Source organism: Solanum lycopersicum, chromosome 6, assembly GCF_036512215.1.
Source record: "Solanum lycopersicum chromosome 6, SLM_r2.1".
In the NCBI taxonomy this organism is placed as follows: domain Eukaryota; kingdom Viridiplantae; phylum Streptophyta; class Magnoliopsida; order Solanales; family Solanaceae; genus Solanum; species Solanum lycopersicum.
The window spans coordinates 50,164,150-50,188,104 of NC_090805.1; the positions used below are offsets into that span (position 1 = coordinate 50,164,150).

The 23,955-nt window shown below is 29.5% G+C and overlaps 2 protein-coding genes across 2 annotated transcripts; both read left to right on the forward strand.

The window, feature by feature from the left end:
- The first annotated feature begins 1,433 nt into the window (after positions 1–1,433).
- On the forward strand, positions 1,434–4,780 carry LOC101260651 (laccase-4-like). Its single transcript, XM_004241131.4, has 6 exons — positions 1,434–1,711; positions 1,862–2,013; positions 2,165–2,409; positions 2,707–2,835; positions 3,357–4,274; positions 4,423–4,780. Exons 1-6 carry the CDS (start codon positions 1,607–1,609, stop codon positions 4,551–4,553), a joined length of 1,680 nt encoding a protein of 559 aa, XP_004241179.2. The 5' UTR covers positions 1,434–1,606; the 3' UTR covers positions 4,554–4,780.
- Positions 4,781–18,820: 14,040 nt separating this feature from the next.
- On the forward strand, positions 18,821–21,798 carry LOC101260351 (transcription factor DIVARICATA). Its single transcript, XM_004241130.5, has 2 exons — positions 18,821–20,465; positions 20,958–21,798. The coding sequence occupies exons 1-2, from the start codon at positions 20,053–20,055 to the stop codon at positions 21,466–21,468; spliced, it is 924 nt and encodes a 307-aa protein (XP_004241178.1). The 5' UTR covers positions 18,821–20,052; the 3' UTR covers positions 21,469–21,798.
- The last annotated feature ends 2,157 nt before the right edge of the window (positions 21,799–23,955 follow it).

Genomic DNA, 23,955 nt, shown 5'->3' on the forward strand with positions numbered 1-23,955 from the left:
AAATGATGGGATACATAATTTCTAAACTATCTAACAACTCCAACCAAACGCAAGATAAAATTATTTATTATTATACATTTTATCTCACACCAAACGACTCTTAACAATATAAACAAATTTAGTGATAGATTTCTTGTTCACACTGAAGGGGGAAAAAACGAAAAATAAATTGTTATATAGTTTGGAATCTAATTAACTTTGTATCATACTTTTAAAATCAAAATGGACTGTAAAATTGATGAAGTAAGGGAATGTCCAGGCCCAACATTTTATTTGCTTAGCAGATGAAAGCCCATCGAAGGAAAGCAAAGAGCAAACAAAATGTTCAGGCCCAACACTGACAGATACATACTCATATCTCATATATATACACACGCATTAAATTAAGTGTAATTGATTACAGATACATTGTATTCAAATGTGATTCGCATGTATCTGAGATATATTGTCTCTGCCTTTTACACTATGTATCATATTTTTCAGAATGTATCTGAGTTTTACAAATTATATCAATTGTATCGAGCTCAATTATTTACGATTTGTGCTATGTAAGATAGACTTCAAGGACGTATCGGAGAATCGGAGCCTTACCAATAACGTCAAAATTTAGATAACCAGTCAACTAAGCTACTGAAACTATTAGTATCTATGATAGTCACTCTCTAACTACAAGCTTGTTTTATTTCACTTCTTTCTTCCACAAAAAAATAATTTTTCAAACTCTTCTGGAAGAATTAACGCAGCTTACCTACAACTGTTTCTTTAGTGAAACAATACAACTAACATACAGCTCATTTTTTTCAATAATACTTACTTTGAGAAAATATATAATTATGATCTTACTAATTAGAAAAGCTTTTAACATCTCTGACTTCAATTCTAGGTTTAATCTGCTTTGAACCATGTGAAAATCTATCTTAATATAACCTACTGCTGAGTTTTATTAATAGTTATTTCACTATAAGTAATACATAAGCTTTAGTTGGTACTGATTCAATTCTTGCAAATGTCATCTTTTTGACTCCAAGTTTTTTTTGCATCCCTTTTTGGTCATATTTGCTAAGTTTGATTTAATTTGTTGTACCAAATTAAAGATACAGTTGGACCAACCCAAGGTCAAAATTGGGATATTAAATTTGGAGTTTAACTTCTATTCACCGGAGGTTTGGTGTAAAGGAATTATCGCACTATCAGGTGTATCAAAATAATAACCTGGAAAATAAAGTAAACGATTCACTACAATTAATCAAATTATTATTTAATTAAAAAAAGTCACAGTATTATCTGTGATTATAAGTTAAATCGTGAAATTTTTTAAGAGTTAAAGATGAATTAATTTTGGATGCATGTACGTGTATAGCAATGTAAACTTTCTTGAAAAAGGAGTTTACCATTTCAATTATATATGAAACAACGTTGTGTAAATTATAAAAGGAGAAAAATAAGAATATCAAAATATGAGCTTGCTCTTCACATTGAAGCATCTATAGTTTATCCACCAAACTAATTAATTAAAATGAAGTTCATATAGAGACTATTTATATATAAGGTTACTTATTACAGTAAAGTACATATAAAAAAATTATAAGATACATAGATCAATAATATGTTGGGCAAAATAGCAGAATGGCTGAAAATTTTGGTGGTATTGGCTTTCTTGTGGCCAGTGTTGGTACTATGCAAAGGCAATATTCGTCATTACAAATTCAATGTAAGTTCATATCCTACATTTAACTAATTATTATTCCGCGTCGGTGTATAAAATTCGACACATAAATTTACTAACTCGATCAGTTTTAATCCGCTCAAATTCAATTCAACTTGCTCATTTGACATCCGCGATGAGATTTGGTACATGCAGGTGATGATGACAAATGTAACAAGATTATGCTCAACTAAGCCTACTGTAACAGTAAATGGCAAATTTCCTGGTCCAAGTATTTATGCTAGGGAAGATGATACACTACTTATAAAAGTTGTTAACCAAGTTCACTATAATCTTTCCATCCACTGGTTAGTTTTCTATCACAAACATATATATATCCTACATTTTGCACAAAAAATACATGAAAAATAACTGAGCAATTTTTGTTTTTTAATTTAGCGATTGAATAAACGACTCTTTAGGTTAATTCTTCGATTAACGTTACGTAGTATTAAACAGGCATGGTGTGAAACAACTTCGAACGTGTTGGGCCGATGGACCGGCTTATATAGCCCAATGTCCAATACAGCCAGGAAAAAGCTATGTATACAATTTTACAGTAAGAGAACAAAGAGGAACATTATTTTGGCATGCACATATACTTTGGCTTAGGGCTACTGTCCATGGTGCTATTGTTATCCTCCCTAAGCTTGCTTTGCCCTACCCTTTCTCAAAGCCCAAAAAGGAAGTTGTCATCATTTTAGGTAACGTATTCATATTACTATACTGATAGTATAAAGAATTTCACGATATAAGTGAACCAATTATAATCAGATGTAGGTTCAGAATTTTGAATTTATATTAGTTTTGGGTTAAAAAAAAAGACAATTTACTAGGTTCTGTGAATATATAACCTGAATTCTAGCTCTGCTCCTGATTATAACTACAGTTTAATGTTGTCAAATCAAGATGACTCACTCAATGACTATCTTTTACAAATTTTGATTTCTCTTTATTTTGTTTTACTTATCTATCCATAAATTTGGTGGCTCAATTGACAGGTGAATGGTGGAAGTCAGATGTTGAAGCTGTTGTTGATGAAGCAACACAATCAGGTTTGCCACCTAATATATCTGATGCTCACACCATCAATGGCCTTACTGGTCCTGTCTCTACTTGTTTATCACAAGGTAAAATCTATACATTTTTTTCCTTCCGCTCAGAGACAAATTCAAATTTGAACTTTATGAGTCAGGACTTGAAATTCTATCATATCGCATCTAATTTACCGGTTTCCAAACTTATATAGTGATTTTAAAAATATATAGAGGGTCTAAGTCAAAGTCACCCTTGCTTCCACTAGGGAGGAGGTAGTATATTCAAAAAAAACTGAACTTTATGAGTCAGGACCTGGAATTCTACCATGTCACATCAAATTTACCGAGTCCCAAATCTACTATATATAGTGATTTTTAACATACATACAAGGTCTAAGTCAAAGTTGCCCTTCCTTTCACTCAAGGGCAAAGATAGCATACAACATATGTGTTCGACATAACACAATAGTTTTGATCTAAATCTTATATTTATGTGACAAGATCATTAAACCTGACTCATGAGGTTCAAAACCTGACTCCATCTCCGTAGATATAATTTTGTAATTTCCCAAATGCTTACTTTATATTTTTCTTTTGCTTCTAATGATCCACAGAAGGGTTCAATTTCCAAGTGGAACCAGGCAAGAAGTACCTATTGAGAATCATCAATGCTGCACTAAATGAAGAACTTTTCTTCAAAATTGCTGGCCATAACCTCACTGTGGTAGAAGTAGATGCTGCCTATGTTAAACCCTTTGAAACAGAGACAATTTTAACAGCTCCAGGCCAAACAACAAATGTCATTTTATCAACAAATCATAAAAATGGAAAATACTTAATGGTAACATCACCTTACATGGATTCACCAATCTTAGTAAACAACAAGGCAGCTACTGCAACATTACAATACACAGGCACAAACAATTCTTCCACAACATTCACCGTGCCACCTCCTAGAAACGCCACCTCTATCGCGTTTAACTTCATGGATTCACTCCAGAGCTTGAATTCGAAAAGATATCCAGCAAAAGTCCCAATCAAAATCAATCATTCTCTGTTTTTCATCATTAGTCTTGGACTCAACCCTTGTGCAACATGTTACAGGGGATTTCGAATCGTTGCAGCTATTAATAATGTTACATTTGTTATGCCTAGTGTGTCACTACTTGGTACACATTTTTTAAACAAAAGTGGAGTGTTTACTGATGATTTCCCTGGAAATCCACAAAATGTATTTGATTATACTGGGGTTCCACCAGAAAATTTGAGGACTATTGAAGGGACTAAGCTTTATAGACTTGAGTATAATTCTAATGTCCAAATAATATTGCAAGACACAGGATTATTGAGCCCTGAAAATCATCCAATGCATTTACATGGATTCAATTTTTTTGTTGTTGGAAGAGGCAAAGGAAATTTTAATCCAAAAGAAGATTTTAAAAAGTTCAATCTTGTTGATCCTGTTGAGAGGAATACTATTAATGCACCTTCTGGTGGTTGGGTTGCTATTAGGTTCCGAGCGAATAATCCAGGTAAAAGTTTATATACACTGACAATATCAATATATTACTAGCATTATTTATTATGACATGTTATGTGTTTGTTATATTTTAGCTGACTTGATAGTGTGGGAATTCTTTTTTATAGTATAGATTTATAAAATTATGGTTAATTTTGTAGGTGTTTGGTTTTTTCATTGCCATTTGGAGGTGCACACAACATGGGGACTTAAGATGGCTTTTGTGGTAAATAATGGAAATGGACCTAATGAGTCTCTTTTACCTCCTCCAGAAGATATACCAAAATGTTAAAAGTTTTTTCTATATTTTATGTGTGTATATTTTCAGATTTGATTCTCTTGTTTAAGCAAGCAAAAAAAAAAAAAAAAACCTGCTATGAGTAAACAATTTGCTTCTTTTTAAAAAAAGGTTTGAATATCATAGGGTAAAGTTTGTATTATGTGAATTTATTTTATGCTAATGTTTTGTGAGAAGTTGTAAATAATATTAGAGGTACTTGGCTATTTTTCTAGTACAAAGTAGAAAAGTGGTTATTTGTGTATTTCACGCATAATGTATATCAACGAAGAAATTGCATAATTTACCCATAAAATAGGTAACTTTTAATTTTTTCTCTTCAAAATCGAACTTATACCTGTTGGGGCTTAAGTCTTTTAAGGGTACGAGGTATAACTAGTATGATATAATGATGCTAAAATATGAATGTATGGCCTGCAAAAAGGTTATTTGCTTTGATGAACAAAAATGAATGACCAGCACAATTATGGGCCAAAAGTGTAAATGGCCCTATATCATATATCTTACTGGGCCCAAATGGACGTCATGAACAAAAGCATTTTGGTCAATGTTCAGATTCAGCCAAATCCGTAGTGCATAAGCTAATTACTTAGATACACTATATTTTGCAATACTACATATATTACAATATTTTTGTGTGTTCGGGTACGTACAAAAACATTGCATACATGTATCTTGGGGTTGAAATTAGGTGTAATTTATTTCAGATAAATTGTATTTGAGTGGAATCACATGAATATGTGATACATAAATCTCCTATGTATTTTGTATTACGGATACATGTGAATCACACCAGATACATACAGATATATGTATTTAGTGTGATTCACATTTATCTAGGATATAAAACAAAATCTCGTTCGCCTCCCTCCTTATCTCACTCTCCTCTCTCCCTATTTCAGGATATTTAGTAGCAAAAATACATATATCTAATTGTATCTTCTTTAATATATGATAGAGAACTTTAATTAGTTATAAAACACATGACATTATGGTAATAAACATGTCTAATTATGTTGTCTTTTTCCATTAATTATCTTGTAGTGGAATATATGGGCTATTGGCCCAATTCAAAGTAAACTTGGATTGCATGTAACATCAACCTTTAAGGGGCTGTTTGGTTTAACACAAACCAAAAACAAAATAAAAGCAATACCCAAACTTTATAATACGATTATTTCTATCTCTCACCTAAAAAAAAAAAAAAAGGCAACACACAAACTTTATAATATGGTTTAATGTCATTGTTTTCCACTTTCCACAACATCTAATGTGACATTGCATAAGTTATGACCTTTGTACGTTGGAATTGCACTTCCCTAAAATGGAAATTGGACATGGAGAGAGATGAACAAAGCATAAGCTACGTGTCGCGATGATTTGATAAAATTTACTTTACTTTATTACACGTTTTTTATATTCAATCTAAAATTTTTGAAAATATAATTCACTTTTGGGGATATCAAAATCAATGTCTATACGTTTTTATATACCTTCGATTAAGGGTTAACAAATTTTATACATCGCGCTAGAATTTGCCGTAACAGGAAGTAATTGCAGGGTGCACGCGTATCCACGTGAGTTATGATGCACACGCTTACCAAAATTTTCTTATAAATCAGAAAGCACATGGTTTCGCTGAATTTTGACTTTTTTTCTTTTTAGGAAAGAAAAAGAAATAAGGAATCTTTCCTTTAATGGAAACAAAAAAATGTTAGTGGTTTTATTACCAAAGTGACAACTCATTTCCTATAATGGACTATCATTTATATATTTGATTAATTCCACTCCTAATGTTTTTATATTCCTCTTTGTGTTTTTGGGTTCTTCTTCTAAATTATGAACATGCTGACCATCATTTCAACTACTATGCTGCCCTTTACTACCAATCATTTTCAATAAACAAAGTCTGGGTATTAGGAGAGGCGAAGTAGGTCGAGAAAGTACTCGAGACAGATGATTAAATAAAACATGATATGTTTTTAGTTTATTAATATCATAATTTTTAATATATAGATATAATAATAAAAAATTAAGGTTAATGTTAGTATATAATCGAGTTTTTCTTATTAGTAGTATTATAAGTACTTTTTTATTTATTTTTTTGTCGATTACTAGATTCAATCGAAATAGCCTCTTCGATCCATCTTTCCATAATAGCGGTAAGATTACATACACGTCATCCTTTCTGGACCTCTTGTGAAATTTCATTGATATGTTACTGTTGTGATATTTTCAAATGGAAAGCTTCAATTTTTATAAAGTCATTTCATCGTATAGTTAATAATACTATTAAAAATGAAAAATAAAAAGAAAAATATGATGGTCTTTAGTGTCTGAAATATTTTTGCCCACTAGTTTACCTTCAAGGATTAAACGAAAGTTAATTAAAATTGAGTTGAAACCTTTTTTCGTTGTGCAAATTAATTATTTGTTGGAAAAAAAATGGGAAAAAAAGGGGGACAGAATCTTTATGTTGATATGATTGGTCAGCATCTGGCTGAACTCTGTTGTTAAAAAATTAGTATTACTAAAAATATTGAAATAAATTAATAGTAATTCATAAATTAAACCTTGAAGTTGGTATCAATTGAAAATTGCAAAGCCAGCATGTTTGAAAAAATCCTAATAATTGAGTTTGAAAATTTCATTTTTTTTTTTCTTGGGTCCTTTTGGTGATTAATTCATTTTTTCTTCAAAATACCGTTTAGTTGGATAAATTGGTTGAAATTTCTCGAAGATAAAGTCTTCAATTTGAAGAAAATAAATTTGATTAGTTGTTAAAGTAACTCTTTCGCTCACAATTTTTTTTTTTTTTAAAAAAGTAAATAGAGCAATATTTATTTTTGAACTATAAAAAGAATAGAGAAAGGCCTAAAATATGCTCGAAGTATAAAAAATGGTACAAAACTATCCTTAATCCACCTATTGGCTCAAAAATACTCTTTTCACCCACCTATTGACTTCAAAATACCTTGTTATCTGCCTTTAGATTCAAAATTAACTAATTATTTAATGGTTTCAAATTTAAACTATTTAAATATTTTTTAAAATACTTGGTGCTCAACTATTGGATATCATTTAATATATTAATATCATTTATAAATCAACCTATCCACTTATTACTAATTAAGCTCCATTCAATTAATAAATCATTTCTAATATCAAAATCGCCCTAAACACTATAAAGCACGACGAAGTTACCGATTCCTTAAAATGACATTCAAAATTATTTGAGTTTGAATTGAAACCCCAACTAAATTTAGGTTGAGACGCTTATTTAGGAAGACACTTTCAATTAGATTCTGTTTCAAATTTGAATTCGAAATTTATGATTAAATGAAGAAGTAACACCTCCTTAATTATTTCATGCACTCTTTTTAATATAATTTTATAAATATTTATTATTTATTTTAGATATTAAAACTTTAATATATTTTTTTTAAAAAAAAGTTTTTATTAAGTAACATCACATAATTGAGGAGAATGAATAATTAAGATGAACATAGACAAACTTTTATGTTTATCGGTAATTTTTTATTTCGACACTTGAATTATAAAATGTTTTGATTGAGTACTTGAATGTATGAATGTACTTCTATAGACATTTTCGACTCAAAATTTTTAGAAACACTCATTGGTAATTGCTTTCCTGTTGTGCATTAATAAATTGACAGATTTATTAATTGGGTGTGGTTTAATTAGTAATAGGTGGGTAATAGATTGGTTAATAAATTTTAGGAAAAAATCACAAATATACCCCCGAACTATCGTAAATGGTATGCAGATGCCCTCCGTCATACTTTAGGGACATTAATGTCAATGTCGTCCAAAAACTAGAACATATATACCCTTTATACTTGGCAGTATAGGGACACTTGACACAATCTTATCCATCGATCCGATGTCGGGTCGATGGATAAGATTGTGACCCGTGTATGTCCGTTAGTATAAAGGGTATATACGCTCAATTTTTTGGATGACAGGGGCACCAATGTCCCTAAAATATGACGAAGGGTATCTGTATACCATTAACGATAATTCAGAGGTATATTTGTCTCTTTTCCCTAAATTATATTAATAAGTTAAATTATAACAAATAGTTGAACGCCATGCATTAAAAAAATATTTAGATGGTTCAAAATTTAAAATCGTCAAATAAGTGGTTATTTCTGAATCCAAAGGTGGTTGAGAAGGGTATTTTGGAGCCAATTGATAGATGAAAAGGGTATTTTGAAATCAATAGATGGATGAAGGGTAATTATATACTCCCTCCGTCCCTATTTGATTTTGTCCATATTTCCTTTTATATAAGTCCCTATTTACTTGTCCATTTTAACAAATCAAGAAAGGTTAACAATTTTTTTCCTAATATACTCTTACTCAATTCTAGAAAAAATTTAGTATTACTAAGTTGTAATGCATGTTTTTTGGAACAAGAAAATACATTTATTATACTTGTGGAGTTGCATAATCTTTTAAGCTAAAAATAAAATTATAACTAATCTATGATAATCATTGGTGCCTTAATATGTATGTCACTTCTAAAGTAGACAACTAAATTGGGACAAAGAAAAATACAATTTCTGATACTTCAAAATATTTTAGGTCCTTTTTCGAAAAAAAAGAAAAAGAAAAAGTGTCGATTACTTTTGTACTTTTTGTGTTTGCCATAGCTTTAACGAGACCATGTTATTTTTCTAATGATCTACTTGCACGCAATCCCAAAAAAATATTGCCACTTGTTGAATTTTAATTAGCCTTGGAGTACTTCAAATAGTCAATTTTTGGTGTTGAAATTAAATTCTGAGTTAATCTTAAAAGTTTGTGCACTAAGAAAAACTTAGTGGTTTATTGGCATGACGACACGTATGAGACAAAGTGAATGATTTTGTACTTTAGCTTTAAATACTTAAAACTCATAGCCGTACCTTTTTGTTATTCCCCTTAAATAATCAATTAATGCTTCTAATATACGATTCCCATAATACTTATGTGAGTATCAGAGAGATTAAAAGATTAATCTATAGTCATTTTTGAATCAAATGTGAAATCATTCTTATCAACATACTTATTTCCTATATATATATAAAAAAAAACATTTCTAAATTATTATTTGTCACTTTTAGAAACGTAGAAATCATTACCAAAAAGAGAAAAAAATATAATATTGAAGACTAGAAAGTTCATTAAATCATAGTGCACCAAATATATGAACTCATTTCAGAAATATAAAGCGTTCAACAATTTATTATTTTTCCCCACTAGACTATAATAATCAAAACAATGAAATCGGGGTGGGTTGGAGTTGAAGCGGCAACGAAAACAGAAATTTTATTAAAGATATTTAAAATCTAATATATATGTATGTAACATATTTTTTGACATTTATTTTGTATAGTTTCATATATATATATATATATATATATATATATATATATATATATATATATATATGTATGTATATATTATAATTTTTTTATGAAATGTGTTTGATTGGCTATTCTTGACTAAACGTTGCTAAGACATCGAGTTTAGAACTTTAATCTTTTTTATTAGTGTCACGTTGATGCTCATATTCAATTCAATTAAATTTTACGTTGCTACATTTTTTTTCATATTAAAAGATAAACTTAAGTCGTCTTTTAAATACTTTCCACCTCATCAAACGCTTATGGATATGACCTAATTATATTTTGATTGTCAACAAGTTCTTCTTGCTATGATTATTTTTTAAAAAAAAATTCTTTTACAATAATAATTACATTTTATAAACAAGTGCACATGTTGCTTAGAGGCTTTTAAAATTAAAAGCAATAAATGTATGCTACTCTTATTTATATATTTATATTTAAGAGTTGGCATCTAAATTTGCTCCACAATGTCAATAATTACATTTTAAAAACAAAAAACAAGACAGATAAAAAAAATAAAGAAAAAAAGTACCCAATTGGGAAAGGAATAAATGAGGGACAAGTGATGTAGAGTGGGCTCAAGTGACTCTGAATCGTGTCAAATAAGGACACCTGCGCTCACGAAATTTTTATTTTTTTATTATGTGTATCCTATTATTAACATTAATTTGACACTTTTTTTTTCTCAATTTATGTAATTAAAAAATAAAAATAACTTAATTGTCAAATATATAAGAATGTTGCTCTTTTTAAAAAGTAAATAAAAGAGCGAATTATGTATACATCAATTATTAACTTTTGTCTCACATAAAGGTGAATCTATATTTTTGATATTTTTGAATCTACATAATTTGAATTGATATTATTATACATAATAAGATGAAAAAAAAAAGCATTGTATAATTGATGCAATAACGACAATATGGTTAGAATTATAAAGAAATTAATTACATATTATTTTAAACAGGTATTAGTCAATTGAATTTTAATTATTCATTTATATATCAATTATTTTATTTTTGTCCTATGTAAAATAATATACAATCTTTTTTCTAACTTATACATATTGTGTGAGTTTCTAATTACAAAATCAGTATAATAGTTTTACACAAAAATAGCTAATTTTGTTATTATCAACTATCAAATATGATGTTTATTATATAAAATTTAATACAAGCATAACTCACATTCAAATCCTCCACTAAACTAACTTTAAGGAGTTTTTTGACATGAGATATAACAACGTATAATTAATATCGAAAAAATATAAATTACACGAGATGAAATATAGAATCATTCTATCTTACTTTTTGCTGAAGGTATAATTAGATTGTTTAGAAATTATTTATTTTACAAATTTATATATTAAAAATGAGAAAATTTATCTCGTATACATGATGACATAACTTATCACATCATAACTTGTTTCATAATAATTATCACAAAATAACTTATTTCCGACCAACAAAAGTAAGGTATCATCTCAAAGAGGGCCAAATGAAGAAATGAAATAGGCAATTGACACGTTTCCTATTAAAATGTCGTACTACTCTAGCTAGTTATATTAGTTATTATACTATCACATTTAGTCTTTCGAGGATTGATGGGCTTTATGACAAGGCAACAGTGCCACGTGTTACATGTGAATCAATGGAAAGTTTTTGCAAACTAATTAGATCAGGTCTCCATGTATTTGTGAATATAAATTATCGATAACAATATGCTCATAGTCATGTCAAAAATAATCAAATCATGTCTAGCATATTTCATCTGTCTTTATTATTTTAAACTTATTAAATTTCAATATATACATGCATTACTTTTACTTTTAATTAATTCGTTAAAAAAATATCATTATGAAATTTCGTATTTTTAATACATTAATTATCAACTTATTTAGTTTAAAAATCATAAAATTTCAAAAAAAATTATTATTTAAAACTTTGTATTTAATATAACAATTTAAAACACATAAAATGAAATAGAGAAACTAGCACTATGTAAATCTAAAACTTATTTAAACAAAAAATACTCCTCTAATTGAATCTAGAATTCTATCTTCTATCAGAAACAGTATATTCATCTCTACAAGATATAGATAAAATTTACGTATACTTATATTTATCAGATTCTACTTAAAAGAATTATAGTAAGTAGAGATAAAATTTGCGCCCGTACACTCCATAGAGAAAAGTAACAATCAAGCAGTATTGTCGTCCAAGGAAGATGTGACAAAAGAAAATAGAGAATAATGAGGAATTGAGGATGGATGATGGCAAAACTCCAATATATATACATCAAAGACCCTACGAACAAACAACACGAAGTTGGTGCAGCAGTAACAGAGACTATACAAAAAGTTAGTACACAACCTTCATTTCAAATTTTCAACTTACTTGATTCATTTTTGAGTACTTTGTACGTATCGAAGTGTACTCAACAGTTTTTCTTAACAAAAAATTTCAGAAATAACAAATTTATAACATAATAACACTCTATATTTATACCTATAGTTTCGATATTTGCGTAATGTTATTGTTTTAAAGTCTGTTATAGAAGTTGTGGTATTCTGTACATATATAATTTTTTTTCTTCTGAATTTCGTTTGTATATTTCGCTTAACAATATATAAAAGAAAATCTTTTATTATGAATTTTCATAAATCGTACAGAAATAATTAGGGTAAGTATATAAAAAAAATCTGAATTTATACAATTAAAAATCAAATTATACAAATTTTATATTTATACAAATTAGGCTAATAGCAAGATTGAGAGAAACTATAGATACAAATTAGAACTTTCTAAACAATAGCTATACCGTTTAATATGATTTAGATTTTTGCTATTCTGCACAATTTTCCTTTTTTTAATACTATAGAAAATATTATTTTAAGAGTATTTATACGAGGATGGGGTGGTAATTAAGAAGTTGTTTGGCGAGGGATTATGCGAGGGTGAGAATGTGGGTCCAAGGGCGGAGAAGAGACGATAAGTGTGAAATGTTATTTATAAAACTTTATCTTTTTACTTTAATGAAAAAACTATTTTTTATTGTTTTTACGTAACTTGATTTTTCTGGAAAATATATTTTCCAAAGCAAGACACATGATTTTGATCATGCCAAACATGATCAAATTAGAAAGTATTTTAGAGAAAGTAATTTCCTCCACAATAAACACAGCCTTTTGATAAAGTAAATATAGTAAAAAGAAGTTGGAAAAAGAATCTAGTACCAAATTCTTTCTGTTTTAATACCAAACCGTTTAAACCCCCAAACAGTCTTGTGAACACTTTTTAAGCCGAATCAAAGTTGTATTTTATACGATCACCTTAATTAATTTCACGAGATACCTGTTACCTCCTATCAACAATAAGTACCAGATAATTCTGTCAAAGTTAATGCAGTTAGTTATGTCTAACTCCTAATAAAAATAACCTCATAACTAATCACGGTTAAAGCTCCACTAATACAGAGAAAAACGAGGAAGCTTAGGGGGGTGTTGGGTAGGAAGGAAAATGTTTCCTACAAAAATATATGGTTTCATACTTCCATACGTATTTTCTTATGTTTAGTAGGTAAACAGAAAATATTATTGTACGACTTGAATCATGCAGTGTTAGAGTCAGAAATTTCATAATGAATGTCAAAAAATAACAGTTTGTCATGTTAAGAGTGTCCAAAATATTTATTTAATTATTTTGTGTATCATCTTACTTGTGTATATACTATTTTTTTGACAAAAAGTGTAACAATGCAGATAAGTAAGCCGTGCTAAAATAGTTGAACCATTATCACTGGACAATAAATTGAGAATTTATACCAAAAAATAAATAAAAATACTATTGATCCTCGCGAAAGTAGGTGGATCCATAATGCAACAATGAAACAAATCATGACAAGAAAAGGATTGCTCCGCTAAAGCTAATTGAGTTGCTTCGCCGGTATAAGTAATGGGCTGGTATTTGGGTCCACCAAGGCCCAATACCCGTCAAAGGAACCGCAAGTGTCATCTTTTACTCCTTCCGTTTATTTTTATATGATTAAAAATCAAATGACCTTTAAAATAGTATACAAAGTAAAATAGGCTAAAGTAATATTTTACCCATGTGAATCTATCTACAGTTTTGAGATTTACTTGACGCGAGGTCTAATTGCCCAAAAAGTTTTCAAAATATTCATTCATTCTCTTTTTTTCCCGAAAGAATAAAGTCACCTAAATTTGCAAGAATAAAGCCATATTCGCATTAAAAGATTCTCTCATTTTTATGACTCGAACTCAAATTATAGTTAAAACTAAAGAAATTCTGACGATCTAACTACGCCCCTCGATAACCAAACTAGATTTGAGACGACGTCTATCGAAATTTTTATGCTTTCTTTTAGCAATAATTTTGAAATGGGAGATGATGGAGTGTAGGGGTTGGAGGAGAGGGACAAAACAAAGAAATCAGTGGAGAAGGGGACCGCTTTGTTGAATTTGTTAAAAAAAAAAAATCCTATGATTGTTTTCTTTTCTTTATATTGTAGTAATAAATAATAAAACCTACTTTAAATTTTGCAATTCTTTTTTTTACCTAACCAGAGTAAAATCTTTTACCAACTTTTGGCTCTTGAAAATTTGTAGGAACACCACTTTAATATTCTCATCACTCATTCAAAGACTTTTTGTCAAGAGTTTTTTTTTCCCACAGATATATCAAATAGTGTTTACTAACATTAACCAATAACCATAAGACACTTTTGTTAAATCATAGTTGTTGCTAATTTACTTTTGTTAAATCATGATTGTTGCTTTCTTAAATTAGCAACAATCATATCAACATGTTATCGATGAACAGAATAGAATAAAAGAAAAAAATAAATGAAACAAATAAAATCAAAACGGAAGAGTAGTTGTACCTTTTTAATTTTCTAAATGGGATAAACTAAGAACAGAAAAGTACAATATAAATACATATTGTAATAATTTCAAATTCATTATTTAAAAGAATAAAGAATGTAATGATTACCGTACTTACAAATTTAAACTTATAGATTCACGTTGACAGTGATGTTAATATTCTTTATTTATCTTATTTCACAAACCATCAATGCACCAAAAGAATTAATTTATTATTTTATTTATAATATTAATTATTCATTCTCAAAATTTATTGAATATTATGATAAAATATTTATATCAATCATGTTATTTTTAAGGAATGTGTGCATAAAAATATTTATAATTAAACAAACTCTATAAAGTTAAAATTTTTCGATTCCGATTATGGTTGGAATGAGCATTCCAATAGGACAGCATATATATACTTTAAAGCTCTACGTTTCGATAATCAAGTGGTGCTCAACAACAATTGGTCCCCACGTTCCTGGAACCACAATTAAAAGTTCCATAATCCAATGTGTCACACCGACAAAAATTGTGATAGAGTGATAAGTACTTTTTTAATTGTAATCAACAATTTGTGATTTGAATTTCCTAGATACTAAATGCTTTTGTCAAAAAACATTTATCGCTCAATATTAAACTTACAATGTAAATCTAAACTTTAATTATAAGGCTTAAGTCATCTGCAACCCCTTAATGTTGTCCACATAATTCACTTAGACACTTGAATTAGGACTTATACCAATTGAACATCGAAATTGTTCAAGACATGTACCTATTAAATACAAAATGCTGATGTGGCAAAATAAGTGTACCTCACTTATTATTAGGCGCGTGAATAGATTCAAATAACATTTTAGTTTTATTTATTTTTTAAAAATTGTACTTTTTTTGGTTTATCAAACACTTGGCATTAAGATTATCAAAAAAAAATTGTTTAAAAATAATTTTTTTGATAAAGAAAAGAAATTGACTCCACTTCCCGCCATAGTCTTCTTCGCCCAAACATTCTGCATTTCTTTTTCTTTTTTATTTCATTTCTTTTCATATATATATATATATATATATATATATATATATATATATATATATATATATATATATATATATATATTAATTGATAAAAAAGTTTATTGGCCTACGTCCATCTCTATTTTTTGCACTCTAAACAGACATTATCAGTAAAATTAAAATGTAAAGTAATAAGTTTATAGTTAAAAAATGATATCATAAATTCCATCGAATTAATTTGAATATTCTCGATTTCTCTTCGCTGATAATTTCAAAATGATTTATGTTGATTTATTTTTCACAAGCATTTTAAAAAAATTACTTTGCTATGCACACAAATTGTAGGAGTAATAAGAAGAAGAAAAAAAGGTGGTCCACCGGAGGAATCGAGAGCGGTGAGTGGCGAGAAGAAGAACGACAAGGGTTTCAGTAGGTGGGATTAGATTAATTAGGGCTCGAAATTATTTTTTATCTTTCAAAATTAAAAGTTCATTTCTTAAGATTAGATTGAGTTATTGGCCACGTGTCGAAATGTTCTTGGTAACTTTATCAAAGTCCAGCGTGTGAGTTACACGCATAATGTTTTTTATGTTAATTATCATTTTGTATTCAATAGAGACACATTTGTTAATATTAAAATATCTAATAGATACTAAATCTGATTGAGATGTTTAAATGAATAATGAATACAATTTTAAAGGACAGTAAATAACTTTGACCTTAATATAAATATCGAACAAAATATGGTCTCCACATTTATCTCCCCAATGGAGCCAACGCATTGGATTATCACCCTAAAATTCACAAATGATATGGGAAAGCTACCCAATGAAAAGATATTTTTATAATGGTCCTGGTGGTCCCACTATTTTGTACTTAAAAACTGTAAAAAGGGCAATAAATAAATAAAAATCTCAATAGAGAGGGTAATTATTGGAGTATTATAAATAGTAGATATTTTTTAAAAGATTAAATTGAAAAAAAAAATGTAAAAAATACAGTTGCAGGGAAAGGGACTTCCCAGAAAAGGTCTCACTCACAGTCTCACACCTATGTGTTTGTTACTAGATATACTATAATTATTTGCACATGAAAATTTACTAATAATGATTAATTAGTACATATTCTCAACTAATTTTTACCATTTAATAATATACATGATACAAAAGGAAGATGCTAAGTTTTTTTCACTCTTTGAAAATGACAATTTGTACGTTGGATAACATTTCACTAATCACTTTATTAATTATTGTTAAAAGAGCTTTATCGATAGACACTAACCTGAACTGTCTTAACTTTAAATTTTTCGCGTTTAGGGTTTACTCTTGCAGGTTATGTTTTGAGAATTACACTTTGTGTCACCTTACTATCTGATTGATTCTTTCTGTCATGTATCATTTCGTTTCCTGATTCGTGCACAAATTCAATCAGATTTTTTATCTTATATATAGGTATAATATATATTATTTTCAACGTTGAAAGTTAAATTTACCTTCTTTACTATAAGGACAACTAATGGTGTTTGATCTAGTCTTCTAGAGACACCGACCAATTTTGACATGAACTTTAATTTTAATTTTCAGTAAAATTTGAGAAAAAACTAAATTAGTCACTAAAATATTTAATATACAAGATGATTATAAAAAATAGTAAAGTATGAAGTTTCAAATCAGCTAAATAGCAGCCATTTGAGTTTAAGACAAAGGACATGTTATCATTAAACTATATGGTTTGACAAATACAAAATTCTATTAATTACTCTAGTGTTTAGTATTTAAAAATGAATTAATTAAACTTAATGAACGGTCTTAAAACCCTTTGTTGAAAAAAAGAGTCAAACACTAATCCTAATTAGCAGGTCAATCACTGACCTTAATCATGGATCATGAAAAGTGATTGGTTTGGACATTCCACCTGTTGACAGCAACATGAGTCATCAAATTAATTCCTTTTTACAAATTACACAAATGTCACTACCAAATCATAATAATACAATACTTAATATTTGTTGCAAATTTTCAATTTAATTTATGTAAAGAAATATTCTTTCTTTCTCCATTCGCACATATTTATTTTATAAATAGTTAGATATAGAGCTAGAAATTACGTAAATACAATAATTTAATTCAATGTTTTGAGAAAGCGTAGATCAAAAAACATTGATAGTAATTTATTTATTTTATAAATATTTAGATATAGAGCTAGAAATTACATAAATACAACAATTCAATTCAATATTTTGAAAGAGCGTATATCAGAAAACATTGATAGTAATTTTATATAAAATATAATAAAGATGATTACTTAGGAAATATTTCTTAACGTAATTAACTTTAAAATATATTCCAACTTAAATATGAAGTTAATTTTTGTTTGTTTTTTTCAATTTGAAGCAAATATTATCCACGCCTACTTAGTGGGTTGCCACTTGCCTATATAAATTTGGGGCCCATTCACCAATTACAAATTTTCTGTTTTACTGAACTTCCATGAATCATCATGAGCAGCCATACTAATATTTCATTCATCATTTTAAAACAAAAAAAAAATTATATGATTTTTAGAACGATTTGTTACGAGTAGATAATTTAATTTTAATTTTTTATAAAATGATTATAATCACCCAAATATTTATAACTAATTATAAATTATAGTTATTATTTTTAATTTTTTTAATATTATTTTTAATGAAATGATTATAATCACATAACTATTTTATGACTAATTATAAATTATTATCATTAATCAAAGTGCATAATGAAAATTGAGACAGCGAAAGTATAAACTAAAGAGAGTATATTTTCCTATTTTAATACTCCTTTTTCTTATTTTAAAACTTTCCCAATTGTTCTTTTTTTGATAGGGAAGACTTTTGCCGTTGAAATTTTGAGAGTCAAATTTAGTTTTTTTTTGATAAAAATATCTTTAAATATTTTAAATTATAAATCACTGTGATTTCTAATACTTTATGTGTATATTTCATATATATAAATTTTAAACTTCTATGCTGAAATTGCATAGTCAAAATTTAGAGGTTTAAATATCGAAATTCCAGCAACAACAGTAACATACTCAATATATTCATGTAAAATAAGGTTTAAAGAAGGATAAAGTGTACACAAATTCTACCTCTATCTATGTATTGAGATGTAAAAATAATAATTTTCAATAAACTCTGGAGAATTTCAAAATTTCAATTGTGTCACGTAAATAATAAGTTTGTAATTTTGAATTAAAAAAGAGGGGTAGAAGGAGTGTGCTCTATAATAAGAAAACTTTTTGCAAATAAGTTGCAGTATCCAGAAGCACCATTCTCATCCAATCATAATTCACCACCTTCATCTCCTCTCTCTCCTTCAAACTCCAATAATTTTTTTTCATTTTTAAATTTTTGGGAAAAAGTAGATTTAAATTAATTTCTCTAAAAAGCTTATAGCTTGTTTATACTTATTTCTTGTTGGTCCTCTTGTTTACCATCTTTTTCTTGCTTTCTCTCTCTTTTTCTTTGTTTTGTTCAGTCATAAAGGGAAAACAGGAAGAAAGCAGACACAAATTTTCATCCGCTCTTTTCCTTTTCTTCCTCAAGAATTCTCAAATTCAGAGTCTTTGTACTGTTTACTCACTTGGGGTTCCACAAAATTTTCAGCTTTTTGTTTTTCTCACAAGCTAGTGAGGTTTAATTCTAGAAAGTTAACTCATTTTCAGGGTTAATTAGCCTTCTAACTTTCTTGCTTTTTACTGTTTATGTAAAGTTCAGTGGGTTCAGATCTTAATGAGAATATTTTCTTGGATTTTAACTTGGTCTGAGATAATATTTGTCTGTTTTAGTTAACCCCTTTTATTTATTTTAAAGATTATCAAAACATCTAGGATTTTTCTTTTGACATTGAAAAGTTAGAGTCTTTTCAAGATTCCTCAGGTTGGGGAGGTGGCTCTATGGTTAAAAGGGTATTCTGATTCCTTTTATAGATGCTGACTTCTTGATTTAACACTGATATTATTTTTTTTCCCATTGTAAAAACCCCACATCTCTGCATTTTCCATCTTGGGTTTTTCCCCCAAATCTTCCTCTGTTTCTTCAAAGTTCAAATCTTTTTCATAAAAATGCTGTCTTGAACTATCTTTCTTTTAACTTTTTTCCCCTTCTGTGAAACTTTGACCTTTTTTGAGTGTTGGGGTTATGGAGATTCTATCACCAGCTCCTTATCTTTCAAATCCAAGCTGGTTTCTTGATGAGGGTAAGAGCACAAAATGGACTCCAGCTGAAAATAAGGCTTTTGAGGATGCACTTGCCTTGTTTGATAAAGATACACCAGATAGATGGCATAGAGTTGCAGAAATGGTTCCAGGGAAATCAGTTGTTGATGTGATGAGGCAATATAAAGAATTAGAAGATGATGTGAGCAGAATAGAAGCTGGATTAGTTACTATTCCTGGTTATAGTACTTCACCTTTTACATTAGAATGGGGGAATAGTCATAGTTTTGATGGATACAAACAATCTTATGTTGTTGGAGGTAAAAGGCCTTTGTCTAATAGGCCACCAGAACAAGAGAGGAAGAAGGGTATTCCATGGACAGAAGAAGAACATAAGTGAGTTTAATTCTAATTTCTTCATGATTGTTTTTTCTCTCTGTGTGTGTGTGAGTGTTGCTTTTTACTGTGACTTTTTTTTTTTTTTTAATGCATGTTTGGCTACTTTGTGTATGGACCACCCTATATATTTTCTCTTGTTTTTTGTATCCCTATATCACTTTTAGTGCACTAAACAACTTGGCAAAATATGGTAGGCAGTGGAATAATGAACTGCCAGCTAATAAACATATGTGACAAGTTGACAATTCAGAGGCGGACCTAGAGTGATAGGCGCAGATTCAATTGAACCTATTATTTTCCGCATACATGTGAAAACCCCTGAAAGTAGTAAAAATATTAATTTTACTGTTGCTTGTGAATCTTGATTGATGAGGAACCTGATATGTGGCCTTGGACTTGGCTCTGATATGTTAAAGTTCTAAAGATTGTTGATGTTTGTATGATCAAGCATTCATTATTGACAAATGAATTTGCTTGATTCTTGTATAGGTTGTTTCTAATGGGGCTTAAAAAGTATGGAAAGGGTGATTGGAGGAACATTTCGCGTAACTTTGTTGTTACTAGAACTCCAACTCAAGTGGCTAGTCATGCTCAGAAGTACTTTATTAGACAACTTTCTGGTGGAAAAGATAAAAGGCGGGCGAGTATTCATGACATTACAACAATAAATCTCAACGATAATCAAACACTTTCACCAGATTACCAGAAACCAACTTCACCTGATCAATCCACTATGATTTCCCAGCAGCCAAAATCGGCTGCTAATGTCATGAACAAAATGCCATTTCAGTGGAGTCAGGTCAATAATGGGACAGCCACGGGCTTCAATTCTGCACAAGCAAGTTTGTTCATGTCCCCAGCTCTTTATGGAGGAAACTCTTATGGGAACACTAAAATGCAAATCCAAAGTTTACAAAGAGGTGGTATGCATGAGCCATACTTCGGATCCCAAAGTATGAATTTTCAGCTACAATCAGCACATCCGTATCATCAAGCATAACACAGGCATATCGAAAATATCAGAACTTTGATCAGTGCCTTAAGAAAAAAAAAGAGCTTATTTTCAATTCAGTATGTTAGCTTTTGTTTCTGCTTTTAACGGTCTCTCTTGTCTTGTGAATATGTTGATTGGCACTTCAAGTAAGCCATGAGTTAGTGTGTCCTTTTAGGAAGTCCAGAAAAAATCCTTAACTCTCTGTAGTCTGTACTTCAAAACCATAGTACAAGTGGACTTCATATAAGATGAGTATAGAGGAACGAACCGAAACCTGTAAAATCCTTTTGAGGGCGTAATAGAATTCAAGAGACGCAAGGGAGATGATCTGATTAACTGTTATTTCCTTATATCATTTTGTGCATTTCAGGAAGATCATGGCATTATTAGAAACTCGAAATGAAAACGATAGACAAATAAAAATCTGTTGGAAACTTGACTGTTGATAGTAGTGACACTGGATATTCCTAGCTGATATGGCCTATTCTTTTGAATGCAAAGGTTTCCTTGTTGATGGAACAATAAAGTAGTACTTCAGACTCAGGAGAGGAAGTACTCAATATTTTCGAAAGATGTAAGCGTGTTTGGAAAAGAGTAGTACTTTTTGTTTTCTTTCGTGAATGCTTTGTCATGCTTTCCTTAGTCTCTCCGTTGATATGTTTTTTCTTGAGCCGATGATCAATTGAAAACAATACTTCCAAAGGTAGGAAAGATGTGTGTTTGCATCAATTCTACCCTCCTCTGACCTTACTTGTGGGGATATATTGGGTATATCGCGGTTGTCGTATAATTGGTTTTAAGGATAAATTGTACCTGCTTTTGGCACAGTCTTGAAGATAATAAGCAAAATAGACTGGACAAAGAAGCACTGCAATTGGATGGTGAGTGCAAATTTGCTGAGTCAGTAAGCACTCCATGAGGTCTGTTGATCCCTGCATTTTTTTTACACGACGCTCCTGAATTATACGTGAAAAATCACTAAACAGTATTAAAATATGAACTCATAAAAATTGAATGCATCAAGTTTAAATTCTGAATCCGTTTCTGTTTATTTGATCACGCTAGATTGGCAAGCTTTCTAGTAGAAGCTGAGTCTACACTCCACTAACTCAAGCATCCTATTCTTCAAACCTTCCTATAATCCAAATTCTACCCCCTACCTTACCTTTTTCTTGGAGATTATGTATCCTTTTTGAAGATCCTTTTGAAAAATAAAGATACAGCTTGTAAAAACATTGATTAATTAGTAACTAACATAATCTAAGAGTACAAAAGTAAGATTCATAGCAGATTTCTCCTACTTAAAAAAATACACTTATTTTCTATCTTTTGGTGTTTTGGTAATCAATTGCAATGACTTTCTCTTTTGATACATTCACTTCAAAAGTTTCTTAAATTTATTAGTCAATTTTGGTATGAGTATTGCACGAGTGTTGTACTATTTTTCTAATCAATAGCCTATATGATTGCTTTGTAATTTAATACTATACTTTATCATACCAACTTTTTTTTTTCATTAAATCAAAAAAAAAAAATGAAAAAGAAAACAAAGATTTCACTGTCCTTTGTTTTGGTGCTAGCCATTGCCTCTTCCATGGAAACAAAGGACATTAAACTTTTTTTCCATTACATCACTCAATCTCTCATTATTTTATTTTTATGTCTAACTAGTAAACAAATATCAATAACTGTTATCGCGGTTTAATGTAAACACTATGTGAGGATAACTATTTTCAGTTGAAGCAACTTCTAGAGAGACAAATAGCATCTAGTTTTCTTAGTATATTCAAACTTAAGCTCATCAAGAGCAATATGCTTAGTTGGTTTTACTAAAACAGTTGAATATAGGAAATGACAAAAAGTAAACATTCTTTTATGAGGAAAAAAAAAGAGAAGAGCATAATAATAATTTGCAAGTTGTAGAAGAGCAGCCACTAAGTCAATTTATTCCAATTTTCATCTCCTCTTTCACCAACTACAGCCACACATAAAAGTCCAATACCTGAACACTTTCGGCATACAAAAAGTTGTTTCTCTTGTGTTTTTTTTTTCTCAAAAAATATTCGTTTGGATTACAATATTCTAATTCTTGTTCTTGGAAGATATTCCAAGGGATCAAGCAGAGGACCTTGTTTACATTTTACAAATGATGCTGATATGGTTCAAGAAAAGTTAGCTGGGGTCTCGCGGTGGACCAGAGAGATCTTTGAATGATCTCATGTACGGGCTTTTCTTCTTTACCAGAGAAAAAGAATCCTTTTTTTTTTATAATCTCCATAGACCAAGCTGAGATAAACTTGGTCGATAATGGATCTGCTCCTCTACTTGTGACATGTGCACAGCTCATACATCACGTATTGTGCTCTTACCACTGAGCTAAAGCTTTGGGACATATCACATACCATAATTTGAATATACGTTCCTGTTAAGGCTGTAACAGAGAGAGGGTACTATACATAGTTAATAGGAAAAAGGCGAAATGAAAACTCAGAA

Coding starts and splice junctions, on each gene's coding strand:
- LOC101260651 (XM_004241131.4), top strand. CDS start 1,607: ATGTTGGGCAAAATAGCAGAATGGCTGAAAATTTTGGTGGTATTGGCT. Junction 2,410..2,706: donor GGAAGTTGTCATCATTTTAG/GTAACGTATTCA, acceptor CTCAATTGACAG/GTGAATGGTGGAAGTCAGAT. Junction 2,836..3,356: donor CTCTACTTGTTTATCACAAG/GTAAAATCTATA, acceptor AATGATCCACAG/AAGGGTTCAATTTCCAAGTG.
- LOC101260351 (XM_004241130.5), top strand. CDS start 20,053: ATGGAGATTCTATCACCAGCTCCTTATCTTTCAAATCCAAGCTGGTTT. Junction 20,466..20,957: donor TGGACAGAAGAAGAACATAA/GTGAGTTTAATT, acceptor ATTCTTGTATAG/GTTGTTTCTAATGGGGCTTA.